At 62.8% G+C, this 16,880-nt stretch overlaps 1 protein-coding gene across 1 annotated transcript in view; it reads left to right on the top strand.

The window, feature by feature from the left end:
- Positions 1-2,912: 2,912 nt before the first annotated feature.
- The window catches only part of RTKN (rhotekin), a gene marked incomplete in the record, with an annotated part of 26,650 nt that continues 12,682 nt past the window's right edge, over positions 2,913-16,880 (top strand). Inside the window, 3 exon segments of the mRNA XM_034772372.1 lie at positions 2,913-2,973; positions 3,655-4,055; positions 15,658-15,857. Of these exon segments, the coding sequence (XP_034628263.1) occupies positions 3,951-4,055; positions 15,658-15,857 (305 nt within the window).

Genomic DNA, 16,880 nt, shown 5'->3' with positions numbered 1-16,880 from the left:
TACAGCTGGTAGAAAATGGTCCTTCCAAATGTTTCCCCACAGCGATGGCTTTTCCCCAAAATCAACTGACCAATCCCATGCCCATGTGCAGACATTCACCCACCTGCAGCTGCTCACGCATTGTCATTTCCCCCCCCCCCCAACTAAAAGAAGTGTTTTGTTGGTTGAAATTTCTCACTGGAGAATGGGTTGCCGGCCAGCTGTAGTGTGTGTGCATGGCAGGGCACACACACTACACAGCACATCCTACCTCGAGGCTGCGTGTCCCCAGGTTGACTCACGCAGAGCCAGGATGTGCTGTGGCTTCCCTCCCTGCCTCAGTTGCCAGCTCTGCGTAGGGGCTCCAGGATCGAATCCCCATGGGTCGCTGGGACACGCCTGCTAGTCCCACCCATCCCATCCCCAGGCACCTGTCCAGGTGTCTCTCCCTGGCTCCACCTTGTAGAGGGGAGGGTGGGTTTGAGCACCCCCTGGTGTGCAGATCAGCATCAGTGCAGGTGAGAGCTCTTATGGCCATCCCAGGAGCTGCGGGATGGGACAGGTTTGGGGGTCATGCCCGTGACAGCCTTACCACCTCAGAGTGCGCCTCGTGGCAACACCCAGCATTGCAGCCAGTTTGCCTTGAGAGTGCCAGGGGGGCTGGGGGCTCTCACCCCTCCAGGCTACCCAACCTCCAGGCTCAATGCTGAGGACTGGAAACTCTTCACCTCCCTGGGCTCAGGCTCCAGCCCCCTGCGCCCCCTCCCAGGCTCTGCAGGGCTCTCTCCCTGGAATCCCCGTTCCTGCCAGGCCGCGGACCCTCAGGGCATCTTCCCTGAAGTCCTTAGTCTGGTTCTCTCCAGGCTGGTCCTTATCCCTGGTTTACTGTCCAGGCCATTGGGGTGGGGGAGGAGGGGAAGTGTTCGGCCTTCTCACTGGCTTCCTTCACCTCTGCTGCCTTCAGGACCTGTGCCAGGGGCAGGGAGAGGAATCGGCAAACTTCCTCTGTAGCACTCCTATCTTCCCTCCCCAGCTGTTCATCCAAACCCTCTGCTCAGGTCCACGGACTGATGCCCCCTTAAAGGGCTCCATCACCCCCACCCCCTGTTGCTCTCCCCAGGGGCAGGGCTTGGGGGAGATGATGCCCCTCCCCCCAGGAGACCAGTGGGCCGTGTTGCGTGGCTGGGGACTGGCTGTGCCCAGGTGGCTCTGGCATGGACCCAGAAGGCCTGCAAAGGGAGGGGTCAGAGGGCAGTTGGCCACAGTGGATTTTAAGGTAACCTGACAGCCCCCCCATGCCACTATGTGCCGCGTGGTGGCCCCAGAGCCGTGTGCGGGGCCGATGGGCTGGGGATTCCTGATGCCCCGTGCTCAGGGCCATGGGGACTCCTGGCAGGCTGCCCAGGGCTGGGCGCACTCGGTCTGAGGCACCAGGAACCTGGGGCTGGCACTCAGTGCTTGGCTCTGGACTCTGGGTGGGGCTCTCACTCCCAGACCCGCCTGGGGCAGCATCTGCCTCCCTGGTGACTGGAGGGGTAGGATGAGGGCCTGGGGCGGGCACGAAGCCCAGGCACAGTGGAGTGGCCTGGCACGACGGTTCCTGCTCATAGGGAGCTCTCATATCCCTGCTGGTCCCTGGGAAGCGCCATCCCCTACCCCTGCCTGGTGGCTCTGGGTCGCGCCATGGGGGTGCCCTTGGCGTGCTTGGAACCCGCAGCCCCCACAGCGGGTGGCACCTGATGCAGCTGGGACCCTGTTGCAGGGAGTCTCTGACAACTGCCCTGGCTCTGGGGGCAATTTTGGCGGGGAGGGAGGGGGGCTTTGGTCAAACAAGACCTGTCCCGCTTGGAGCCTGGTTAGAGCTGGCAGCGCCTGAGGGGGTGGGGTGGGGGGACATGGACGCTGTCTGGATGCCAAACACTCAGCGCCGTGTGAGCGCTTAACATTCCTGGCGGGTGTGTGTGTGTGTGTGTGTGTGTGTGTGTGTGTGCCTTGTGTGGGCCCCACGTGTCTTAGGAGGAGAGAGGGCAGGCTGGGCACAGAGTGTCATCTCGGGGTGTGGGGGGGCATCTGGGCGCTGAGCCTTTTCTGGTGCACGGGGGCCATCGGGGGCCAAGCATTATTGGGGGGGAGGGGTGGGGGCTGTCTGGGCGTTAAGCATTGTCTTGGGGTTTGGGGGGCTGTCTGGGGGCTGAGCATTATTGGGGGGGGCGGCTGGGGCCCCCGGGCGGGGGGGGGGGGGGGGGCAGCGTCTGGGCACCGATGCGGGGGCCGTTCCCCTCTGTCCCGCCCAGGGAAGCGACAGGGTGTGGGCTGGGCTTTGTGTGTAGGTTGTAGGACGGGACCTGTCTCCTGGCCGATGGGCTCCTGGCCTGGCCCTTTGTGCTAGCCCGGGCCGGGGCTGGGTTCGCAGCCCCCTAGCGAAGGCAGGGCCTGGAGGGGGGTGCCAGTGCCGGGCACCGCCAGTGGCGCCTGAACACTTTGTAGCGGGGGGGCTGAAAGCCCGAGGTGAGGCCGGGCGCAAAGCCCTGGGAGCGGGGCCGGCAGCCAGGCCCCCGGGGGCGCTGCACCCCTATGGGCACCGTGGGCTGGGCACAGACCCCGCCGTGACCCCGCCCCGGCCGGGGACTCTCCCTGCCGGGCGCCGGGCGGGGAGCCGGCTCCCCGGGGCTCTCCCCTCCGCTCTGCCACGCAGTGGCCGCGTGGCGCCGGGCCGGGCCGCCCTGCACCAGAAGGGGGAGCCCCGGGCCCGCGGGCCGGGCCGAGCCGGGAGCCCCCTGCAGGGCCCGGGCGGGAACCAGGGGCCCCGGGCGCCCAGCCGCTCCCTGCCCATCCCCGTGGGCTCCGGCCGCCCGCTGGGGCCGTGCCGCGGGCCAGGCAGGGGCTGCGCGCGGGATCCCGGGGCGCCCAGCGGGGCCGGGCCAGAGGCCGGNGGGCAGGGGCCGCCCGGCCGGGGCGCGGGCAGCGGGGAACCGGCGCCGGGAGGAGGCGAAGGTAACGGGGCGGGTGGAGCCGTGCGGGGCACGGAGAGGGGGTGCGCGGGGTGCTGTGGGGCCGAGCCCTGCCCTGTGCGCGGGGCTGTGGGGCTGCCCTCCCCCCTCCCCTCTCCCCCGGCACTGGCATGGAAGAGGGGGGGCGCTGCCCTGGGCCCTGCCCCCCCCCGGCACTGGGTTGAAAGTTGGGGGCGCTGCCCTGGCCCCTGCTCCCCCCGGCACTGGGCTGCAAGTGGGGGGCGCTGCCCTGAGGGGCCCCTTCCGGCTCTGGGCTGCGAGTGGGGGGCACTGCCCTGGCCCCTGCTCCCCCCTCCCGGGCTCTGGGCTGCGAGTGGGGGGCGCTGCCCTGGCCCCTGCCCCCTCCCGGGCACTGGGCTGCGAGTGGGGGGCGCTGCCCTGGCCCCTGCCCCCTCCCGGGCACTGGGCTGCGAGTGGGGGGCGCTGCCCTGGCCCCTGCCCCCTCCCGGGCTCTGGGCTGCGAGTGGGGGGCGCTGCCCTGGCCCCTGCCCCCTCCCGGGCTCTGGGCTGCGAGTGGGGGGCGCTGCCCTGGCCCCTGCCCCCTCCCGGGCTCTGGGCTGCGAGTGGGGGGCGCTGCCCTGGCCCCTGCACACTGGTTGCTTGTTCTGTGGGAGGAAAATGCGCAGTGCTGGGGCTGGGATGAATGGGCCTTTTCTCTTCACAGCTGGGCCCGTGGCTGGTGGCTGGGAATCCGCTGACGAGACAGCCGGGGGCAGGGGAATGTGAGGAGGCAGCGAGCCTGCCCCACGTACCCGCCTGCTCCGGGTGAGATTGGGGAGCCCCGTCCTGTGGCGCTCAGACAGAGCAGAGCAGAGCTCGGGGCACCGCTCACAGGCACCTTGCACCTGACCCTCCAGGCGGGGTGGCCATGGGCATTGGCTGTGGCCTGGCGAGCCGGCACCTGTGCAGAGGCACTGGGACTGCCAGGGACTGGGCCGGGCCGGGGGTGTAGCCGGTTCCATGGACATGGCGGCGAGGGACAGGTTTGCAGAGATGCAGGACAGGCTTCGGATCCTAGAGGACCTCAACATGCTGTACATCCGGCAGATAGCACTCAGCCTGCAGGTACTGCTCCCGCGGTGCCCCTGCCAGGCGTCCGGCAGGGCCCAGCCTGTGCTGGGGGTGGCTCCTGCATCCCACCCTGGCACTCACCATGGCAGGGCGCGGGGGGTGCCCGTCCTGGGATCCCTGTGGCCCGTCGGTGCCAAGACCACATGGTTACCCCCACGGATGTCCAGGGAGCCAGGCTGGCTTTGCTGAGCTCCAGTCCATGTTGGGCCTTATTGCAGGGGACGAGCGCGGGCAGACCCTGGGGCTTTGGGGCTGTCGGGCATTGAAGGGGCTGCTGAGACTTTGAAGTGCTTGGGGTGCTTGGCTGGTGGTGGCACTGCTGGGGGCAGCATCCCGCCCCCCATGGCTGCAGGCAGCTGGTGCCTCGGGCTGGTGCTGGAGCAGAATGGTGGTGCTGAGAGATCCCAGTGAGGTGATTAACACTGGTCTGGGAGCCCGGACTCCTGGGTTCTGACACCCCCGACTCCCACCACCCAGTCAGCGTGCAGCATACATCTCCCTGTGGGCGGGGGCCCTGAGCTCAGGAATGTGTGTGGCATCCTGGCTGGGGTGGAGTAGGCTGGCATTGCTCCAGGGCGCTGCGTGGGCTCTTGCATGTATCTGGCTCCGTGGGGCAGCGCATGCAGCCTGGCTCTGTGGGGCAGCCTGGCAGGGACTCGCGTCAGTGCCTGTGTGCAGGGCTGGCGGGGCGCTCGTGTGCGGATGGTGCCTTGGAGGGGGGCCTGGTGCAGGGGATGGCCCCAGACTCTGACAGCAAAGACCAGGCTGGCAGCGTGTGCCCCTGGGCGAAGCATGCGCCCGAATGCGTCTGCTCCCGTGGGGAGACCCAGTGGCCTGGTTGGTGCTGGCGGGAGCAGTGCATGCTGGGAGCTGTAGTCTGGCCCTTGTTACTCTAGCCCCGGGGAGCGCACAGAGCCAAGGGGGATGGCACCCAGGTTGTGTTCGGGCATCCGTTAGCGGGGCAGCGGCACGGAGCATGCGGGCAGGTCGGGGGCTGGCCCTCGCCCTCCAGACTGCCCGGAACCTGCTGCAGCAGGCTTTGCTCACTAGTTTCCTGCTCTCAGGCAAACCCAGCCCCGGGATCATTTTCTGTTCCTGGCTCCGGGCGGGGAGTGGGGGCTGGTGGGTTGGAGCTGGGAGCCAGGACTCCTGGGTTCTCTCCCCAGCTCTGGGAGGGACGTGGGAACTGGTAGGTTGGAGCTGGGAGCCAGGACTCAGGGTTCATTTTCCAGATCTGCCATGACTCACTGTCACCTGGGGCTCGTCCTTTCCCCTCTGTGCCCGTTGCTGGGTGGGGGACGCTGGCAGCCAGGGGCTGGCGCTGTGGGGACTCTGCTCTCTCCCCCTGCGGGCTGGGGGAGGGGGTCCTGGCTGCGGGCTCTCCAAGCTGCTTTGAATCAGGCGCTGTCTGCTCCTGATTTCCACGTCGGCGGTCGGTCGTCGTGGCTGTGCCTGTGAAGGGGGCGGCTGCCGTGGGCGTGTGTGAGCCAGTGGGGTGCCCGGGGAGAGCGGGGGGGGGGGGGGGGGGGGCGCCGGGGCAGGGGGGGTGCAGAGCAGGGAGGAGACGTGAGCCGGGTGCGCTCAGGAGCTGGGGGTCTGGGGGAGTCCCCGTTGCAGGACAAGGAGCTGGGCCCCCACTCTGCCTGCAGGGGGCGCACCGCCTCAGCGCCAAGTGCCCCTGCCCCAAAGGTGTCTCCCAGGGCTGAGTCGCTCCCGGCCAGGTGCTGCTCCCCCTCCCCGGGGCTGGGTCTCCCCCCTCCCTGGTGCAACAGATTAGTGTAATGATTCCTGTGAGCCAGAGCCCCCTAATCTGAGACCCCTCCCCGTTAGTCTCTGCTTCCCCAGCCTCCTCGACATCCAGGCCCCTCTCCCCCGGCTGTGCCGCTCTGCTCCTCCCAGCTCTGCAGGGAGCTCTGGGTATAGGCCCCTCCTGCCCTGCTCTTTGGCCTCCCCCCTCTGTGCACGTCTCCTCACCCCGTCCTGGGCTCTCCATCCGCTCTGCTCTTCCCTTCCTGGGGCGCTGGGGATCCCCAGGACAGGGGCGTAGAGTAGGGAGCCCCTCCCTGGCCAGCAGCCAGGGGCTGGGTGTTACCTCCTGTGTCCCTGGGCCTTTGGGGAGCCCCAGGTGCCCTTGGCCGGGCACTCACTCCAGGCCTGTGATTTGGTGTCCGTGTCCTGCCAAGGGAGGGGTTGGTTCTGAGTCAGGATCCAGACAGGGGAGATTTGAACCTGTGACCATCCAGCGCTGCAGGGGGAGGGGGAGAGCCCCCTCTGCTGAGCTGAGCTGAGCTGTCCTGCCGGGGAGGGGGTGGAATTGGTGAGACTCTGGGCAGGGGGAAACCCAGTGTCTGTCCAGCTCTACCCGCCCCCCCGCGGGATTTACTGAGCAATCCTATTAGCAAATCGGCTGTTAATCACCTCTAGGTCCCAGGCAGCATGAGACCAAACACAACTGGCTTAGCCAGCGCCAAGGGGTGGGGACCATGCCCCCCATAGCTGGGGGAGACCCACCCCTGCCCTGCCCTCCAGTACCCCTCCCCACCGTCACCTGGCCATCCCTCCTGGAGTAGGGCCAGACTGTCCCGCCCGCCCTGTCCTGCCTCTCGGGGTGGGGGGGATCCGTCCTCGGACACCCTGTGTTTGTCTTGGGGCCCCACCTCCAAGGCGAGCCCATCCAGTGGGTGCTCCCTGTGACCAGGGCGGGGGTGGGGAGTGCCTACTGCCAGGGGTCCCTCTGCCCACGCCCCTTTCTCCCGAGCTGGGGGTGGGAGGCAGCTGCTCCCCCTCTTGGCTTCACCCTGGTGGCTGCAGCTGTGCCCCCCCCACCTGGGAAAGGAGGCAGCTGTCCATCCCCCTCGCCAGTGCAGCTGTCTGCCCCCCCCCATGCTATTTATAGCCAGCTGGTGATGTCACCGTTTCCTCCGTGCTCTCCATGGTGTGAATTGCTGGAGCTGCCGGCTCAGCCTTGGAGCTGCCGGGAAACAGCTCCTGCTGCTCCCCCTTCCCCTGCCGGCTCCCCGGCCCCCTCCCTCCCTTGCGCCCAGCGCCGGCTCCGCAGGGAGCTTGGCATCGCACTGCTCAGCTCTCCCTAGTCCTTCGTCAGCCGCCAGGCCAGCGCTGCACAGCTCCCGGAGCCGTGCGCAGGCTGGGGGCGATGGGCCGGGGCGCTGGCATGCTGGGGGCACGCGGCTAGGAGGGAGAGCCCGCGGGCGCTGGGAGCTCCCAGCATGGACATCTGCAGGATCGGCAAAGTGAGTGCCAGGGAGACCTGGGGGCGCCCGCGGAGACGCTGCAGGGCGGGAGCTGGGCTGATGGGCTCGGGGGGCAGGCTGAGGGGGATGAGAGAGCCAGACCAGGTTGGCGAGGGGATGGGGCAAGGCCAGGGAGACACGGGACACAGGCACAAACCCACCTACAGGCTCCATGGGGCGGGGGTGGGGGATGCTGCTCCGCCCCCAGCCACGCTGCAGGCCTGAAGGAGTGTCTGCCAGGCCCTGCCCCTGCCCCTGCCCCGGTGTGGAGGGCTCAGCACCTCAAGGGTGGGGAGCAGATCTGCCCTGGCTGGGGCTGGATCCCAGGGCCTGTTCCTGACGTGGGACCATCCCTGCATCTCCTCCAGGGGCCTGCTCAGCCTGTGCCCATCCCTGGCTGTCTGGGAATCACCCCTGGCTGGAGGCCGGGCACCTCGCTGGGCTGGGCCCTGGGCAGGGGCGGGGCTGGGCATCTCCCCAGGCCAGGGCTGGAGCAGGCACCTCCCCGGGCCCACCCCTGGCGTGTGGTGAGAGTTGGCACACCTAGCAACAGGGCGGTGCCCGCGGCAGGGAGGAGGCCTGTCCTGCCTGTTGGCAGGCTGGGCTCCTTTCTCCTAGCATCTGGCGCGCTGCTGCTGTAAGTGAGGGCTCGGTGCCTGGAGTGCTGCATGGTGATGTGCACGTGTGTTTCACGGGCCTGTGCCCTGCCCCGGCCCCTCAGCTTGGCCAGCCTGAGGCGGGTGGGCGCGAGTCTCTTGTCCAGCAGGAGCAAATGAGGGGCAGCGTTGCCCTGCGGGGGATTGTGCAGCGGGGAGGAGGCTTGTGCCAATGTGCAGCCCCCTCAGGGCAGGCACCAGGTCCGGGGGCGACAGGGCTCCAGGCTGGGGCAGATTTTCTCCTCCCCTCTTTGACAGAGATGGGGGGGGGGACTTAAATCTAGGAGCTTAAATTCCTCATCCCCCCCACCGAAAACTGTGAGAGTTTTCCCATGGCCTCCACTCTATCCAGCACAGCGCCCCATAGGGGAGCTGGGCGGTCACAGAAAGGTTTGATACTGGAAGTGCTCACACGGGTGCAGAGTGAACACCCTGGGGAGGGGAATGGGGCAGCTCGGGCAGACGTCGCTGCATCGTGCTGTGCCGGGCGTGTCTGGGCTGGTTTCTCAGGGCAGCGCACCCTCTGGGGAGCGATTGTGCAGCCGTTCTCTGCAGGCCTGGCTCATGGGGTGCACTGGGGGGGGTGTCCATCTGGGGGGTGCTTTGGGACTCTGGTCTTCAATCCGTGGGACTTGTGAAGTTTCAGGGGGCAGCTGGTGTTACCCTGTTGGGACTGGGGCTGCTGTGGGGTGCTGTGTCACGGGGTGGGGAGCGCTCAGTGAACTGGAACTGGGGAGTGTCTAGACTCGCTTCCAGCCCTACAGACTCCCCACACCCCAGTGACTTATGAAACGGGAGAGAGGCAGATGGGACCTCCGGCCCCGATCCTTTCTCTGGCCCTGGGTTGCTGCATTTCCCAGCTATGCTGGGGGCTGGCAGGGGCCTGGGGAGTGTGGTGCAGATGGATAGTGGCTTAGCAACCAGTGCTTATTTCCTGACGGCAGCACAAGATGTGTGAAGAAGGAAATCACCCCCACCCCCAACTCCGCTGGCGGGGGCAGGGTTTGGTGCTGGCGGGGGTGGGGGCTTGGGGCCAGCGGCCGGCTGTGTTTTCTGCCACCACTAGAGCTTGGCGCTGGCTGGGGTGCCAGGACCTGGTGGGCTCGGGGTGAGTGTGTGTGTGTTTGGGGGGGGGGCACTGTGTCTCGGCGGGGGAGGGGGGTTCTGTGTCTCGGCCGGGCGCTGGGTCAGTCGCATGCGCCTCCCCGGGGCGGGTCCTGTCCCGTCCTGTGAGATTGCAGGTGTGGGCAGGGTCTGGTTGCCTGCCTGGCACAGGGCAAGGTCTGGGCCATGTCGCTTCCAGGGGCAAGCGGGCGTCTGCCAGGCCCCACCTGCAGCCGTAGGGCCATGGGGGCTGTGCAGGTGACTCCCCCACTGCCACGTCTGGGGGCTGGGCGGGGCATGTGCAGGAATATCAGCCCAGTGGGCTCTTCTAGTCTCGCCCCTGTGATGGGACCAATGCCCGGCCCCAGCTCTGTGTGGCCGGGGCCCTGCCCCACTGTAGTGCCACCGGGGTCAGGTCATGAGGCGACCGCTGCTGCAGGCCTGCGCCCCCAGTTCGGGAAGGAGGTTGAGCCATTGGGGAGGGGTCAGAGAAGAGCCCCGGGAATGCCTGTAGGGTTAGACACCTGCCGGATAGTGAGAGACTCCGGGAGCTCAGTGGAGTTGGCGTCACAGAGAGCAGGCTCAGGTACCAATCTGTAGGTACCTGCCTGGGGACACATCTCAGCAGAGGAGGGTCGAACACGGTGCAATGGCTGGGAGTTGAAGCCAGACAAATTCAGCCTGGCAAGAAGGGGTCCATCTGCAATGAGCCCTTGCTCCCGTATCCCCAGGGGTCTGGGGGAGTCTCCATCCCAGGCCATTTCTCTGTCCAGACCGGCCGATTTTCTAAGCGCTCTGCTGCAAGGCTGAATGGGTGTGACGAACTGGGACTGTTCTTGCTGGGGTGTGGGAATGCTGACAGGGGAGTGTGACTAGGATGGTCTGCATCGGGGGATGGGAGTCGGCCCGAGGGAACATACCTGAGCTTGTAACATGAGAACCCAGAGGGGTTGGAAGTCAGGTGACTCCGGGGCCCGGGAAACTGAACAAAGGCTGTGGGAGGGGTGGCTGAAGGCAGAGTGCTGGAAGGAGGCTGGAGAGATGGCTGGGAGGCAGAGATGGCTCTGACCCCCCAAGGGGAGTGGGCTGGGATGCCTGGGACCCCAAGCTGGACCTAACTGAGGGGGGCCCTGTTGTCTGTGCCTGCAAGACCTGTCTTGGACTGTATTCCTGTCATCCAAATAAACCTTCTGCTTTACTGGCTGGCTGAGAGTCATGGTGAATCACAGGAAGCCGGGGGTGCAGGGCCCTGAGTCCCCCAATACTCCGTGACAATGGGGGCAGGTCCCAGGCCTGGGCTGTCTTTGGGGTCAGACTGGTGAGCACGAGGGTCCCTCCTGGCCTTGGAAACTGTGTCATGGACTCACAGGTCGTGCCCACTCTTGGCCCCGTGCAGTCCGTGGGGGGAACCCCCTTCAATGCGACAGCCCTTCTCGGGGGTCCACTCTCTGTCAGGGTCAGGCCCCTCCACCTCCTGGAGCTGCACCTCTCTGAGCCTTAGCACATCTGTCTCTGCTGTGGGCCCCCTCGGGGAGTCCCCTCACTCTGGGCTCCCGGGGCCTCCACTCCTAGAGGGAATAATGCCCCCCCCCCCCCCCCGTTCTCTAGCCCGGAGTGACTCTCAGCCAGCGTAACACAGGAGGGTTTATTGAGAGTTGAGCACAGCACAGGAAACTCTCAGGGCCTCAGGCCTGGCCTCCCTCAGCCCAGCACACCCCAGTCTCTCTGCATCCAGGTGGGCTCTGCCTGCTCCCCCTCTCCAGCCCAGAGCCCCCCTGCTCCCAGCTGGGCATCTGAGATCCCGGGCCCAAGCCCCGCCTCTGTCCATTGTCTTCTCTCCAGGGAAACAGGGTCATAAACCAGGTTGCCTGGGCCTTCTCTGGCCAGAACAGCCTGGTCAGGTCACTGGGGTCCTCTTTTTGCAGCCCATTGTCCTCCCACTGGCCAGAACCAGCTGGGCCTCCGGGTCGCCAGGTCACCAGTCGCTGGGGGTCTCCATTCTCCAGGCCATTGGCTGGGGTCCCGAGTTCCCTCGCTGGTCCTCTGTAACCACAAACTCCCTCTCCCCTCCCTTGTTAAACCAGTAACACCCGGGGCACTGAGTCCCACCCGCTCTGCATGCAAACCATTGGAAAATCAAGAAAATCTCCCACTTCGTCACACTATGCCGCCGGGTGCTGCTCAGCTCTGGCCCTGCCATGGCACCTAGGCCAGATCCCTACCAGGTAACGAGTCCCAGCGTCGCCCCCTCGGGCCGCTCCTCAGCCCGGCCCTGGGCTCAGCAGTCCTTGGGTTGGGTTTCTACCAGTGTTTTCCCCAGGAATTGAAATGGGGGGGGGGTGTTTAAATTTATGGGGGGGGGGAGATCAGGGCCGATGAGAGGTGAGACCGTGAGGGTGAAGGTCGGCTGTATGGCACCATAGTAAAAACTGAAATGTTTCATGACCATTTTAGTAGATTTAAGTCATGTTTTAAAATCATCACACAAATTAAAGTTGGCTACTCAAGCCTTCTAGGAAGCACTACGTCTACATCCTTCTTGGTTTCTTGTTGTAATTTTGCACAACTCTGTTAATGAACATCTTGAATGCAACGCGTTCATCTTCGGTGGCTTCTCGTGTGTCCGGTACATCCATTCCTTCAATTGATATGCTCATTAGTTCAGTCACATGATCAGGCAGAAGGCGACTTCTTTCAGAACACAAACTTCTATTCAGTGAGGCAAAAGAACGCTCAACTGTAGCTGTCATGACTGGGAGTAGCAAGAGATGAATTCCTACTTCTTTCATCCCAGGAAACAGAGCACAAAGATCGGGTCGAGCCACTAGTGATGATAAAAAAGAAGTTGAAGTCAAATCTTCTTTCATTCGTCGTATGATATTCCACTCTGTGTTCAAATTCTCTATTCTGTCCTGAGCACATGGCAGCCCCATTACTGGAAGTGCCGCACTCCACTCAACTGTCGGTGTTTTATAGGACGGGATCTGTAAAAGCTACGTAGAGGTTGAGTAGAATCTAGAAGTCGCTGTTGTAGATTTTTTAAGAATCAAGAATCTGTGTACTTTTTCAGTTGTCTTAACAAACACTTCTTGTCCTCTTCACTTAAGGATTCAATATAAATTCCTTCATTAGTCAACTTTGGGACTGAAATCTTTGCTTCTTCCAGTACTTTTTCAATGGATAGCTCTCTGATTGATCCAAATGTAGCTTCTATTGCTGGACAAAGATCTACTACTGTTGTAGCAGATGCCTGGATGGCCTTGTTTAATGACCCACATGGTTTCAATAGTAGACTTCATAGAATATCCAGGTTGGACGGGACCTCAGGAGGTCATCTAGTCCAACCCCCTGCTCAAAGCAGGACCAATCCCCAGACAGGTTTTTGCCCCAGATCCCTAAGTGGCCCCCTCAAGGATTGAGCTCACAACCCCGGGTTTAGCCGGCCAATGCTCACACCACTGAGCTATCCCTCCCCCCGTTACAAGAGAGAGAATGGCAATAGTCTTCTCTGAACGTAGTAGCAAAAGTAATCCACTAGCCTCACTCCTTCGATCCGTCCCATCTTGGTAGATACTTTCCAAATCCAGTACTAATGGCTAGAGTAATTTTAAGACAACAGCCAAGGATCGCTCATGAGAAAGCCCGAGGGTTTTCCTAGGTTGGATGAATTTGAACTTCAGTCCCAGTGTATCTTCTATATTTTCCAAGATACTCAGTCTTTTTGGACTCTTGCGGAAAAAAGAATATAATGAAGAAATTAAATGTATAGCTTTTTTAATGTCTTTTGAAGAGTCTGCAGCTCGTACTAGCGCTAGTTGGAGTAGATGGCCTCTGCAGTGTGTATAGGAGAGATTAGGGTTACACTTTTCTCTGAGCAAAGCTTGTACTCCACCATGTCTTCCAGAGAAGTTTGCAGCTGCATCAAATGCACAAGCAGCCATCTGTTTGGGGTCCAGTTGACAAGCATTGAACTCTTCTAAGATGTGGGTTGTCACAGATGCAGCCGCTGTGTCTTCTATAACTTGAACATCTAGAAATGCATCTACTGGACTACCACTGACATCAAGAAAACGTACACGTCTTAATACTTGATGCCCATTTGCATCGGTGCATTCATCAGCCATGTATGCGAATTTTTTGAATGTGGTGAGGAGAGTTCTTCACTTTTTCAACTGTTGAGTCTTTCACTGTTGCACCACATGCTTCTAGCCAGTCAGTTGAGTTTCTTGCAGAAAGATAGTGAGCATTTGCTGGTCTTGTTCGGAACCAGTGTTCAACTTCAAGATGAACAAGTGACAATGCACTTAACATTGGCCTCCAGTTTATAGTGTGTGGTATCTCTTGCTTAAATGGAAAGTAGGATGCCATGGCCATGTTTGTTCACATGAACTGTGTTGTGTTTCCAGCATTCTTAACAGCCTCATTAACACTCACTGGTGTTGTCCTTGGTCAGTGGAGACTCGGAGTTCAGAGGTGCTTTCCCGTGAGTTCACCTCCCAGGTGGGGGGCAAGAAGGCACCTTGCTTGTTCCTCCAGCTGCTCACTGTTTGCTCTGGCCACTGCTGTTTGTTGTGCCACCGTTCACTCCATCGCTCTGTTGCCAATGGCCCTGCGCTGTCACCTTCTGCTGCCACCTGCCACTGTGACCTCTGCGAGTTGGTCTCTTGAGGTTCCACCAGCTCTCAGTGATTTCAGCTGAGCTCTCAGTGGGGGAACCTCGCTGCTAGTGCAGACTGGGCCGTCCCTTCCACAGAAACACTGTCCCACAGCAGGACTAAGCACTTAGACCTGATTATCGGTGATTTCAGCTGTAACAAAACAAAAGACTGTCTGTGGAGTCTAATCAGCTCTGTCTTTAAACAGCGGAGAGGGGCAGGTCCCCACCCTCTCTCTTGATGCCCTCAATGAGCACAGGCTAAGTGAGTTCTACTGCCCTTTACTCCTACAATAAGAACAACACTTAATTACCCCCCAGACGAATGTAAACACAATCTGGTCCTGAAGCCTTTCCCCCAGCCCCAGCCCATCACTAGCGGTCAGGGAGCGCTCATTTAGACTTCGCTTACAAATCATCGTTTGAAATGATCAGGTTGGCCAACAGCACCGGAATGAATGACCCGACATTGTCATCCAAACAGCAGCCGTAGAAGGAAGCGAGTCTGGGTTCAAACTTTTCAAATCTGTGACACTTCTTCAGATCCGCGTATTTTATCATACCCTGTATATGCTTTTAAAGTGTGTATTAATGTTTCATTTTCAATTCAAATGTCCAAACAATCACTACATTGGCAACACTGCATGTAACTAGTTCACAAACTGGGGCTGGGGAAATTCAGGGGGGTGTGGGGAAATCTCTGGTTTCTACGCCCCCCTCATGCTGGGGGGGGGCCCAGGCCCACCCCCTGCTCCGGGTTTGGCCCAGGCAGCCTGGGCTCAGCAACCAAGGTGCCGCTTCCCACCTCCCAGCCCTTGTGCTGGTTCCCAGGAGCCTGTCTCTTCCCCCGGGACCTGCCAGCTCCGCCCTCGGACGCTGGGCCCTGCCCCTTCCCTGTGGCTGCCTTCAGGCTGCCTTCCCTGGGATCTCCCTGCCTCCTCTCCAATGGGAGTTTAGCTGCTACCTGGCCAGCGGGCCTGGGAGAAAGGGTGGATTCCTTCCTGACCCCAGGGCCCTCCCCTGGTGCCCTGGAGCCTGGGTGTGGATTCCCCCTTGCTCTGACATGGCTGCAGCTCCAGACCCTCTGTGCCCTCCCCACACCTGCCCCTGTGACTGGGGTGCCCCAGGCTGGCTCCCTGGGTGGCCAGGGACCTGTTGTGTGCCCAGGTGGCCTGGGGCTGGGCCTGTCGCTCAGCTCCTCATGGAGCAGCAGCTGGTGGGGGCCAGGGGGCACTGTACAGCTGTCTCTGTGTGGGCGGGGTCTGTGCCCTCCTGAGTCCCCCAAGGCGCCCCGTTGTGCCAGCCATGCCCCTGTCTCCGTGCACAGCCCCTCCTTGAGCTGCTCTGCCACGGGGCACCTCTGGCTGACGTCCCACCCCAAGCCCCCCGCACACCCCACAGCAGGGCCTGGGCTTTGTCCTGGCCCTTCGGCGGGGTGACCTGTACCCCTCGGGGCTTGCAGCTCCCCAGGGCTGGTTGTCCCCGCCCCTCCCATGGGGGACACCACCCCAGCTGGGGGGTTCTGGGATTTAGCCCCCCCAGAATTCTCCCTATCCTTTGTGGGGCTGGCCCCCCAGGTGCTGCATGGCCCAGCTCTGCATGTTTACTCCCCTAAATGCTTCTCCCCAACCCCTTCCCCTCCCCATGGTGCCCATAGCTGCCCTACCCCTCCCTTGGCCACTCATGCCCCAAACCCCCGGTGCCTACAGCCCTAGTGCCCCTGCCCCCAGTGCCCACTGACCCCATTAGCCCTGGCCCCGCCCCGGGGCCCACAGCCCCACTGGGCCCACCTCACAGTACTCCCAGGCTCCCTGGCCCTGCCCCACCTCTCCCGGTGCCCCCAGCCCCATTGGCTAGTGTCCCCAGCCCCACTGACCCCTCCCTACCTCCACTGGTGTCCCCAGCCCCACTGACCCCTCCCGTCTCCCCAGGACACGGACATCCAGAAGAAGATTGACCATGAGCTCCGGATGCGCGAAGGTGCCTGCAAGCTGTTGGCAGCCTGCACACAGCGGGAGCAGGCCCTGGAGGCAACCAAGAGCCTTCTGGTCTGCAACAGCCGCATCATGGCCTACATGTCCGAGCTGCAGCGCATGAAGGAGGCGCAGGTGGCGCAGAGGACGGCCCGGCGGTGAGGACCTCGTGACCAGGCAGAGGGACCTGGGGCTGGGGGCTGGGGGAGCTGGGATGCGGGAGTGGGGCAGACATGCAGCACCGGATGCTGGTCACAGCTCTGTGTTTCCCCTTCAGCCCCTCGGACGCTGGCCCCATGGACGATCGCTTACCCTGCAGGGGGAAGGTCTGCGTGTCAGGTAAGGGGGTGGGCTGTGCCCACAGCTGGGGGGCGGGGGCAGCAGGTCTGCAAGGAAGAGAGACCAAACTTCCTCATAGAGTGATTAGTGCCAGAGCGGGGGAGGTGCCGGGTCCCGGAGCTCCGCTGGGGGCCCCGACCTGGGACATCTGCTGGGGACCACTGGGCCTGCGGGACGGTGCAGTTCGAGGCTGTGGCTGAGCCCGGCGGTGAGGGCGTCCTGGTCCAATCTCGCCATGGCCGGCCGCCCGCTCCCTGCCCGCCCCACGGCCCTGTAGACGGGCGCCCGCTCCCTGCCCGCCCCACGGCCCTGCAGACGGGCGCCCGCTCCCTGCCCGCCCCACGGCCCTGCAGACGGGCGCCCGCTCTCTGCCCGCCCCACGGCCCTGCAGACGGGCGCCCGCTCTCTGCCTGCCCCATGGCCGTGTCATAGAATCATAGAACCATAGAATCTCAGGGTTGGAAGAGACCTCAGGAGGTATCTAGTCCAACCCCCTGCTCAAAGCAGGACCAATCCCCAACTAAATCATCCCAGCCAGGGCTTTGTCAAGCCGGGCCTTAAAAACCTCTAAGGAAGGAGATTCCACCACCTCCCTAGGTAACGCATTCCAGTGCTTCACCACCCTCCTAGTGAAATAGTGTTTCCTAATATCCAACCTAGACCTCCCCCACTGCAACTTGAGACCATTGCTCCTTGTTCTGTCATCTGCCACCACTGAGAACAGCCGAGCTCCATCCTCTTTGGAACCCCCTTTCAGGTAGTTGAAAGCAGCTATCAAATCCCCCCTCATTCTTCTCTTCTGCAGACTAAACAATCCCAGTTCCCTCAGCCTCTCCTCATAA

This window comes from Trachemys scripta, chromosome 5, assembly GCF_013100865.1.
Source record: "Trachemys scripta elegans isolate TJP31775 chromosome 5, CAS_Tse_1.0, whole genome shotgun sequence".
Lineage (NCBI taxonomy): Eukaryota > Metazoa > Chordata > Testudines > Emydidae > Trachemys > Trachemys scripta.
This window is presented reverse-complemented; position numbering and strand designations above follow the sequence as displayed.